This window comes from Mixophyes fleayi, chromosome 2, assembly GCF_038048845.1.
Source record: "Mixophyes fleayi isolate aMixFle1 chromosome 2, aMixFle1.hap1, whole genome shotgun sequence".
Lineage (NCBI taxonomy): Eukaryota > Metazoa > Chordata > Amphibia > Anura > Limnodynastidae > Mixophyes > Mixophyes fleayi.
Window position 1 is genome coordinate 95,099,552 of NC_134403.1, and position 11,647 is coordinate 95,111,198.

The 11,647-nt window shown below is 37.2% G+C and overlaps 1 protein-coding gene across 1 annotated transcript in view; it reads left to right on the plus strand.

The window, feature by feature from the left end:
• Positions 1–9,445, plus strand: part of LCP1 (lymphocyte cytosolic protein 1) — a 59,612-nt gene extending 50,167 nt beyond the window's left edge. Inside the window, exons 12-16 of the mRNA XM_075199717.1 lie at positions 2,196–2,310; positions 4,272–4,405; positions 5,735–5,858; positions 7,170–7,294; positions 9,032–9,445. Coding sequence (XP_075055818.1) covers positions 2,196–2,310; positions 4,272–4,405; positions 5,735–5,858; positions 7,170–7,294; positions 9,032–9,161 — 628 coding nt within the window. The 3' untranslated portion in view covers positions 9,162–9,445. The remainder of the gene's footprint in view (positions 1–2,195; positions 2,311–4,271; positions 4,406–5,734; positions 5,859–7,169; positions 7,295–9,031) is intronic.
• Positions 9,446–11,647: the final 2,202 nt, after the last annotated feature.

The window sequence follows — 11,647 nt, forward strand, 5'->3', positions numbered from 1 at the left end:
TTGGGCTTGTGTCTCCCCCTCCTGTACCCCCTCCAACTCATTCCCCCATCACTGTTTGAAGTTTTGTTGAACTTCTTGCCTTAATTTATGCACCCTTCCCTATAGTTGTGTCTGTCTCAATAAAGCTTCGGTCTTCTGTGTACTGCTGTGAATCCATTTTGATAACACAGTACAATGTGACTGCAGATTTACATCAAGTCTGCCAGCCCTAGTATTTGTATTTCAGCAATGTAGCTCTCCTCTTTGTGTGTTATTTATATAACACGGTACAATGTGACTGCAGATTTACACCAAGTCTGCCAGCCCTAGTATTTCTATTTCAGCAATCACAATTAGCAATGGAACAATGGAGCTCTCCTCTTTGTGCGTTACCTATATAACACTGTACATTATGTGACTGCAGATTTAGAAGACCAAGCCAGACCTATTAATTCTATTTCAGCAATACCAATTAGCAATGGAGCTCTCCTGAATGTCACTGGAGACTTTGAAGAACACTGCTACCCCTCCTCTTTCTTTTCTACCTATGACGCAGCCCAAATGTTCTACAGACTGCCAAGAACTGTGCTACCCCTTCTGTGTACCTCTGTGAAATGGCGCTGGATCGCCGTGGAGGGCGGTACTTATAGAATCCAAAACTCGCGAGATCTGACAACGTAATGATGACATTTTGCCTCGTTTTCAATTCAGAGGGCGTGCGAAATTACCGAGCCGGCTTAGCTCGGATCTGCTAGGTTTGGGTGCGTTCAGTTCTCGGGGAGCTGAGCCTGAGCATCTCTAGTAATTACGATGGCAATTTCTCTAAAAATATTATTAAAATTTAAAATATCGAAGAGTATGCGCAAAGACATATAATGGAATGGAAATAATTGTTATTGATGAGATGGCGAGGCCAGTGTTAACAAGAAGAGATGAACATGACTTGATGATACCATTTGCATCAATGTGCAGTGTATGATGCCAGAACGAGTGCTTTTCCAGGATCTTATCCTGCTTTCCCAAGAGTCTCAGAGGTCTCCTAATAATCTGGGAGTCTCCCGAACATTCTGGAAGAGTATGCAATTATGACAATCTGATGGAGGTGCTAGTATATTGGGGCCCTTACTCCACTCCTGGCATTCTGCGTCTTAAATCCCTCCATGAAAAACGTCCCAGTTTCTAGACAAAAGAGAACATTTACACAAGCAACGTTGTCTTTTAAAGTTAGTGCAGCGAGTGCTCATGATGCTCTGTTATCTCAAATCAACCTGGATTAAAAGCATGTCATTAAATTTGGAAACACATGCATGTTTGATTTTTTCAATCTACTTCCCTGCAGATGGACATTAAATGATCAATAAACATCAAATAAGATCATTAAAATGTTTTATTTGTTTATAAAGTTGATTGTGCAGGTTTTGAAATATTTGTTGTGGGTATTTTGTGTGTATGCTATGAACCCCACAATCAGCGACTGATAACCCCTATACAGAACCTATGGCGTGGGATGTTTTTCACACTTTCCTGAAACCACACTGTTCACTTGTACTCGGATGCTCCCTGTACTTTGTTCCAGTTGAGTATAAGTGTTAACAGCCGTGAGTGAGGTAGAGTCAGGGAAACTCATGGCTTTGGAGCAATACATAAAGAAAACAAGACAAGCAATACTCAAAAGTGATAGTCAATTTTGCAAGCTGAGTCAGAGGGCAGGAGAGGTACACAAGGTCAAAAAGCAGACAGAGAGTTTAAGAGCTGGCAGAGAATCAACAGCGAGGTCCAGTAAACATAGCCAAGGTCAAACACACTAAATCCAGCAACAGAAGAAATACCAATCTATATAGGACAATGATACAGGAACTAGCCTATGTAAACCTAACACCAGCAAGACAATAATTGTAATGAGTATATTTATGTAGGTTCTGGACAATAAGCTGTTGGGTAGGAATCATGTGAGCAGAGAGTGTTGACCGCTCAGCTGCTAGGTAGTAAGTAGTGATGAGTCTTGCAAGAGCTGCTAAATCAGCTGCAATGTGGAACCCTTATTAGTAGCTCAGGAATCAAAGTGAGTATGGTTGCTTAGCAACCTTTAGCACACTTGTGAGGAAAAGAGGCAGAAATCTATTGGAGATTTTCAATACTAGCTTGGTTAGTGAAACTATGTTTATGTGTGCTTGAATATGTAGCTAGAATAATGCTGTTCATTTCTCTGATTACAGTGACCTTGATGATGCACTAGTTATATTTCAGCTGTACGAGAAGATAAAAGTTCCTGTGGATTGGAACAGGGTAAACAAACCACCCTACCCTAAATTGGGAGAAAAAATGAAAAAGGTACCTGTTCACATATACTGTACAAGTTCTGTTCTATGTTTATCCTTTGTGATTACTTTCAGTCTTTTAATAATTTATAAAATATAACATCTGAAGGAGAGACTTCTTTAGCATCAATAATTTATGCAGAACACTTTATAGGATTAATTAGTTTTAGAGATAAACAAATCTCCTGCTTTATGGTATTGAGCCAATAGTTCTAAGGGTGTAAAATGTATTTATTATGTAAGGGTGAAAAATTTGTTATTTTGATATTTTTATAGAATTTGCTGCCCACAAACAACATTTTAAAAAAACAAGTTATTTAATATGACATTTCAAAATACAATTTTTGTTCTGAATTTTCAATTTCTAATTTTAATATTTTTTTTATTTTCAATTCAACCTTTGGATACTACAAGGTAAACTAGGGTATTCTAGTGTTAGATTTGGTTGACTGTTGACTAGCTGTAGTCTTCCAAAAATGTATGAGACTTCTTTGAGAACCTCTCCAATATTTATCTTCTGTCCCTGCCACTTATTGAATGAGTATCTATGACCAGTAGAACTCATTTAGTTTTACACATTTTCACCATAACTAAATGTAGAGAAGAACTTTATGATGTTGTTAAAGATATTTCTATGATAGAACTCATACACTGGTTGTTTCAAGATGTGAATTATGAGATTGTTATACACCATAGGTCTGCTTCTTATACAACAGCAGGAAAGTTGATTATAGAAAGACTAACAATATACTTATAAATGATATACTTGCTAAACTTATCAAGTTAAAAATTAGCGGCCCCATCTCAAGCATCCATATGGAAAGTGATATAGACTAAGACATGATTTAAATGTGCACAAAATAAAATATACAATTTGAATTACACAAAAAGAGCTACTAATAACATTTACAGATATATATGTGAAAGTTGCAGGAGATAAGCAGAACTTAAGATATCGTAGGTTAAGTCATTATGGAGAATTGTTTTCCTGATGAGTCCTAGTAGCCATTCTGTTAGGAATTACAATGCATGTTACAGCAGCCAATATCTTTTACTCTGGCCACACAGTTACAAACTGATCATTTCATCTATTAGCTTTTTAGCAAATCGTTTAAAAAAAACAATTGATCCAAGAGTATCAAATGTAGATGGCAATATTGACTTATAATCCAATTGTCTTTAGTGTAAAATTTGGTGTACATATTTTATTTAAAATGCATCGTATGGAAACTGATGAATTAAAGTCCACACATTACACATGCTCTGATGACTACACATACACAGGCTGCTGGTGATCAACTTCCAACTGCATTTACAGGCTTACCTAATAATGATCCAATCCTAATGACAAGATTATTCCTGAGTACAGGGGCATAACTATAAATATCTGGGACCCATAGCCAAATTGTAATGGGACTCTCTTTGCACCATCATTAAGTCATTTCCGTATTAGAAGTAATTAATTTGACACATTAGTCTGAATAAGATATACAGTCATGTATCAGTTACAGAGGGTCATTTCATTTTTACATTTAGCGATCCTTTATATTTCCTCACCAAATTCCTTTAAGCGAATTTTCAAGCCCCACCAATCACCATTGATTTTTTTTTAATAACAATTCTTGACTTCCACTCGGTTCCTAAAGGATATCTTGTTCTCCTGCAGACATCTGGTACATAGTTACTGACAATTCCTTCTGAGTCTTGTTCTCCTGCAGATATCTGGTACATAGTTTCTGACAATTCCCTCTGAGTCTTGTTCTCCTGCAGATATCTGGTACACAGTTACTGACAATTTCCTCTGAGTTTTAGTGAATGATGATGATTAATTAGATGGGCGAGGGGAGGCACTGGGTCTTCTGTATGCAGGAAGTGTAGGTGTCAAAATTACAGGTATGACACATCCTGCATAAAAACAACGGAAACTCTTATACTCAACAACCTTTTTATATTTTTCTACTCATTATTTTATAGCTTGAAAACTGTAACTATGCTGTGGATCTGGGAAAGAATAAAGCCAAGTTTTCTCTAGTCGGCATTGCTGGACAGGACTTGCATGAGGGAAACCGGACTCTCACACTTGCTTTGCTGTGGCAGTTAATGAGAAGGTATAGTAGCAAGTTTTGTCATTTAATAGTCTTGGCATGCACAGTGAGGGATGGAAAGGCCGGGCTTGGTGAAGTTGATAAAAGAGGTGGCAGATAGTTGACAGAACAACTCACAAACCAACAGAAGATAGTGTCTAGAGTCCTGCTTGTAAAGGGCTAGAAATTGTTTTGCTGTTGTTACCAGAGATCTGTGGATTTTCACCCTCCTGTGTACACTGTGAGAAAAATGCTAAAATATCACTACTAAAATAATAATAAAAGCCAACAGCATAGAGGTAACATAAAGATGACAGACATTAACACTTACACAAAAAAGTTTTTGTAGCCTAGAAAAAAATCTCATTTAGTTGGACTTACATCTGGTATTTGCATAAGACACAATTTTCCGTACTGTGCATGTGCACAAAAAATACATATGCATAAATCTTATGTAGACTTTTGGTATCATCAACTTGTGTCTCCTTACTCATAACAAAAACAATAAAAGGAAGGATCAGACAGGCGTAGACTGTGTACAGTAAGGGTATATTCACTGAAATGCCATTCAATTAGACACAGACACATCCACAGAACCACATATCTCTTGTGGAAGCTGGACGTCTGGTGCAACGTGACGCAATGACGATGATGACTATAAGCAGCGCTATCAAGTCAGTTCTAATTACATATTGACCCGTCCAACTGATTACTTCATTCATTAGCGTAGTGGCTCTATGATATGAAGTTGTGGCCGTTTACTCTCATTACTTATTTCCCCTTTGGTCCCCTTTTAATTTTTAAAGGGGAAAACAACAGATGCTTGTATTTAATTTAAATTTAATCACATTTTATAAGGAAAATGTGACTTTTATTAAGAACACTGTCAAGACACTACTCAGTTTTGTGTATAGGACACTTCAATTTCTTATATTGTGTACAAATAGGGTACTGTGACTGTATCATTTACTACTAACAATGTCTAGCCGCATCTCTCTACAGTATTGTGGGAAACAAGTATATACATTTGCTACGTATGATGTATGCCTGGCGTAAATGTTGCCGTATTTTAAATGGACCGATCTTGAGATGTGTTCAATTTTTCCCTGCGTTCATTCTAAACGTATAACGGACTAACTCTAATGAGCCCCATAATGTCTATGAGGCACTACAGGACAATAAGAACAGCATGACGACAACTCCGTGCCGTGAGGGTGTTGACGTGGTTGTTATGTCCCTGAAATAAATGACTGTAGCAGGAATACTTTTTACATTAGTCAAGGGTGTACACAGAATACATAGCTTTATTATGGTATCCGTTTAATATGTGCTTAAAACTGCTTTCTATTCAAGGTACACGCTGAATATCTTGCAGGACATTGGAGGAGGACAGAAGGTTAATGATGACACAATTGTCAATTGGGTGAATGAAACACTCAGAGAGGCTGGAAAGTCATCGTCCATCTCTAGTTTCAAGGTAAAACTTCAACCACATAAATTATTACATACGTCTTTTGTGCATAGTAAATTATAAATTCATCTATACTTGTGTAAGTTCTTGGAACTATCCCAAACAATACACAATGGCTCTATCAATAAACACAGTAAAATTACAATATTGTCAGCATAATTTCTACATTTCATGCTCATGATAGGGAAAATATACATAAAATACATTTTTGATAATAGAAAATGCTTGCACTGTTTGTTTATTAAAGAAGAATTAGCATTGCATGGTAAAACAAAAAACTAATAACAGACACATAACTATCCATAAGACACAGAGGGCCTGATGCAGATTGGGACATACACCAGTTTGCGTAGTGTGAAAAGTGGGCACATGCATATGCTCCAATGCAGACTTACATGGTTCTGTAAAGTACTCCCGCCTGCGCCTGGAGAGGCAGGAGGGGGAGGGAAGGGATGTACAAACTGAGGACACTAAATGCAGCTCAGACCTGCAGGAACACCCATATATGCCTGTTAAGACACATATGTTTTGCATCTGCTACAGGTACAAGTACAGGGTGAGAGTGATGACTTATGGTAGAGCAGGAAATGGTGGTGATTTATTGAGACAGATAATAAAGGCTCTTTACTTTTGGGAGACTGTCCTTTAGTTCACAAGTGTGCTACCTGGGGCCTGCAACCCAAATGGATGTATATTTGGCATTCCCCGATAGTCAGATCTGAAAACCATTTTATGTGGAACCCACCTCTTTTGGATTTCCAGAGTAATTGCACACAGGCACTTGAACCTTATAACAAAGACACTTGGGGGTAAATGTATGAACCTCCGGATTCTTCAACTCCGGCGTGTTCAGCGTCTTCGGCGATTAAATTTAAAGCGGCGCTGCATTGTAAAGGGAAGTTTCCCTTTACAATGCAGCGCCGCTTTAAATTTAATCGCCGAAGACGCTGAACACGCCGGAGTTGAAGAATCCGGAGGTTCATACATTTACCCCTTGGAATCCCATTTTAAAAAAAAAAAAAACATATAAGTTTGAACCCCACTGCATAGGTCTAAGGTCTACAGTATATTTTTCAAAAAGCATTCATTGAATTGTTGTACTTTTATTTGAAGGAATGAGATAATGTGCAAAATAACATGAAACCTGGACATTTAACACCTGCAGCAATCTGTGCAGAATAAATTGCTTGATCAAGTAATTACTGAGGCATTTCTCAAGCTGTGACCAATAACAATTTGAGATTTTGCTACCTTTCATAACACATATATTAAGATTTGCTGTATTTGATAATACAATATATTTTTCTCTATATCAAGGATGGCAAAATAAGCACAAGTATGCCTGTACTGGATTTAATTGATGCAATTCAACCTGGCTCAATTAAATACGATCTTTTGAAAACAGAAGACCTAGATGATGCAGAGAAGCTCAATAATGCCAAGTATGTATAAAATGAAAGTCTTTATTGCCTAAAAAATTGCCTTACTAGGTATATGGTTAAATCTGACATCCATTGTCACCTTAAATATCCCTGCTCTTATCATAAAACTACAGATTACACCAATATTTCACTTGTTATACTTTGTCTAATGTGGGTGGTCACACTGGATTAGGATCCTGTCACGTGGGGGCCAGGTCAAACAGCACAATCAGGCCTTGTGTGGCCAACTTAAGCCAGTTAGCAGTTTTATGTGTAATAACAAGTTCTGATACACAACTTAGTTCAGTATAATTTAGTCATATTTCCTCTTCAGCAGTAGCCTTCAAGACAACCATTTTTCAATATCCTAATTCTCAGCAAATATACAGGTGTCTAGGATACAAGTGATTCCCAACCAAAGAACACATTACATTCTCATGACACAATACAGGATGTGTCAAAAGAATTTATAGTCAACAAAGGAAATTGATTAAAGTAAGCTGAAGATATGCAATGGGAACAATTACTGAACTATATATTATATGTAAATGAAACAAACTAGCAGCCAGTCAATGTTTTTCAAACATACTCATATGTATTCAATTCTCAATATATGAAGTGTGTTATGAAAAAAAGATTATTCACGTGACATCAGCAGGTGTCTGAATGCCAAAAAAGTTTAAAGTTACTGTCTCACACTATTAGTAATCACTTCTATGTTGCATACAAATTGAGCTGTTGCCCAGCTGCTCACCTATAAGTTGTTTACAGTATTCAATTGCTCTTTGGTTCTCTGGGGTTTCCTGAAAACCACTGAAACTCCTATTATATGACATAATTGTTTGTACAATTCTTTTTATATATAGGCCGTCCTATGGAAACCTGGACACTATTGCAGTTGAGGTGTTATGTAGTGAATGTGTTTGTGAATTATAATTACACATTAATACATTAATAACATATGGGGCCTGATTCATTAAGGATCTTAACTTAAGAAACTTCTTATTTAAGTCTCCTGGACAAAACCATGTTACAATGCAAGGGGTGCAAATTAGTATTCTGTTTTGCACATAAGTTAAATACTGACTGTTTTTTCATGTAGCACACAAATACTTGATAGCTTATTTGTACACTGAAATTTAAAGTTGATATTTGGGTGCTACATGAAAAAACAGTCAGTATTTAACTTATGTGCAAAACAGAATACTAATTTTCACCCCTTGCATTGTAACATGGTTTTGTCCAGGAGACTGAAACAGTAAGTTTCTTAAGTTAAGATCCTTAATGAATCAGGCTCATAGTGAGAAAAAGTGAAGCTGAAATCTCCTTACTGAATCCACACTGGTAGAAGTGATGTCCTCATGAAGACTTTACAGCAATTCGAGAGCTCTGTCAGATTTCTTGGTAAAATTAGTTACAATTATGCACATTATGCTGAGATAACAAAAGTGAGAATGTGCAACTGTATAATCTCATGGGAAGAGGCAAATTTATACAAACTTTCACTAATCCCAAAGGAATGAAAAGGCCACTGCAGATCAAAATAACATGACAATGGTGGCACTCCATGGAATGCAGTATGTGTAAATACACAGAGGAAGCTGTAGAAATGTCTTTTTATGACTGTAATGATTAATGTGTATTGGGACAAGGAATTATATGGTCAAGTTAGATAACAGAGAAACATCATAAAAGTATAGACCATATGCTGTCAGTGTCAACACCTGGCTGGATTCACTGTCTGTCTCTTTATTGCAGATATGCTATTTCAATGGCAAGGAAAATCGGGGCAAGGGTGTACGCTTTGCCAGAAGACCTGGTGGAGGTGAAACCAAAGATGGTCATGACAGTCTTTGCCTGCCTCATGGGCAAAGGACTTAAAGTTTAAAAAGCCAGTGACATACATAATATATTCTGTATGTAGGCTCTTCTGGCAATGAAGGGATCTTTTGTCTATTGTCACTCCAAACCAATGTCGATCATTCCTTATGTTAGATGACATGATATAGTCAAAATATATTATGTGAGACAAAGTGCTTATTTTTGGTTTTGAAAGCAGTTCATGCATTCCTTATATTCATATGGATAGATCACAACAATAGCATTTGTATGTACATCTTTCATTTTTTCTAAACTCAATTCAAAACAAATAATAAAAATGATCTGATTTTTGCTATGCTGTGTTTTTATGTCTCCTGTTTATACTTTATAATAATCACTATGGTCGATTTAATACATAGTCCATTTACATACCATATCTTGCTTTAAATCGCTCTGCACATGCACCAGAGCGATACTTACACCAGAAAATGCAACTGCATGAAATATGTGGTCACACGGAAAGGACACTTCAGACAGCCTACGATTTCAAGGAGGGAACTGGGGTGGGAAGGGGAAGTCTAACATAGGCAATGTATATATACGTGCCAAGGTTGAGCGCATGGTCAGGTACATGTTGTTTAGCCGTATCACTTGCACCAGCTACAGGATGGGTGTAAATGCCGATTGATAGAGATGATGGATGCGTATGCATACCGGAACATGTGTTTACATGTAAGACAAACTGTAAAAATGCATTTATGTATAGTTGGCATTAAGAAAATCATGATATATGTATTTCATGTAAAAAAAAAAAAAAAAGATAAAACGAAAATACATTTTTATTAAATGTATTGTTATTAACGATTTTCATATTAAAAGGTGTTTATTTTTTCCATGCACTCAGATAGGACTTTATATTGCACATATGCATTGTGCGTAGCCTGCAGTGTTCTGTCTGTGTGCATACGGCAGATAATGTAGAGCCAGAGCGAACTTATACCCGTGTTCCAATCAAAACATACTTGAATATGGACGGACGTGCGTGCAAATTGCGTTTCTTAATGAATTGGCCCATAATAGGTAGATAACGCCAAAAACCTATAAGGGTTATTTACAATGTGCAAAATAGTAAAATCATGCTACTAATATAGATCTGCTTGCGAAGATGGTGGCAACTTTAAGGGGAGAACATTTAGCATCCTCTAGTGGCATATTGTGGTGCTCCTTGCTAAAGGTGGGGGGCACACATATATGTGCCTCAAATTGCCACCAGATGCAGAAATAAAATTTTTGGTTTTGTCAGATAACATATTTAAATGAGAGGTGGAGAGGGTACATTTATGGGTGCTTTACCTTGTTTGCAGGTGATAAAAACACACAAGAGTAACATATGTAATACTTAGGCTAGATACACACTGGAGCGTTTTCGTCCAATAATTGGGCAAATCAGCCAACATATGACCGTTCGGTCGGAAATTGGGTTAGTAACACGATGGTCGAAAGTCGTTCCAAAGTCGGCTTATTTGGTTGGTGGTACTGTTTAATATTTTCCGACCAATCATGTAGTGTGTATGCACTCATGCTCACAGTCTCCATAGAGTTTACAGAGTCGGGCTCTTTTCAGCTGATGCCAGCAATGAATGTCCTGGAGAATAAATGTAGAGAGTGCTGTAGAAGGAATAATTCATTTGATAGTTCTGAGACAGAATGTTTCGTTTCAGAGTCACAGAAGCTAACGAAATTCGCTAGGACATATGGATAGCTATAGCAAGGAGGTTTTAATTAGTGTGACAATAATGAATGAATATTGTGCTGTCAATACAGAGAATAATCATTCACATCAGTCTGTGTCTCAGAGTATCTTACAATCTATATTTACAACTACAAGTCAATTATACTACCAGTATGTATCTTTTGGAGTTACATCTGTAGTGGAAAAGCACAGTGGCACAGATGCCATGGGTGATGTTACAGTGGCCAAAGAAACACCACCCTTCACACTCCCCCTTGTGGGGGATCAAGTTCATAACCAAGGAGGGATGAGTGGAATCTTCAAGGTCCAGGCGTAAATCTGTAAAAGGATATGACTATGGCTGATGTCCTGTAGCACTGTTATTGCCACAATTTCAAGTTCAAAACCAAAGACATTTTTATCTCTATACTCAACTTTCTTTCAGTTTTATTTCTAGGTACAGGTTGGTTAATAACAAGAGAGAGGGTAATAACCAGCGGTTTATGACCCCATTGCCAGCCGCACTGCACACTGACTCCACTGTCTCCATTCCATATCTCTCAGCTATTTAAAGACTGCATGTAGTGTTTATTATATGCAATTGCCTAGGTAGCATAAAGGAAAAATATACATAGGAATAGAATGTGTGAGAGGATCTGTGAAGTGGGGTGTTAGGAGCCCTAACAATATTCCTGTACAAGGAGCTTTTATTTTTTAGGTCTACCACTGGCTAATCACTAATTTTAACACATTGGTCAAAAGTACCAGTGAACTTTTAAAGTTGGTTACACACCTATGCAATCTTACTTCAAATTAAATTT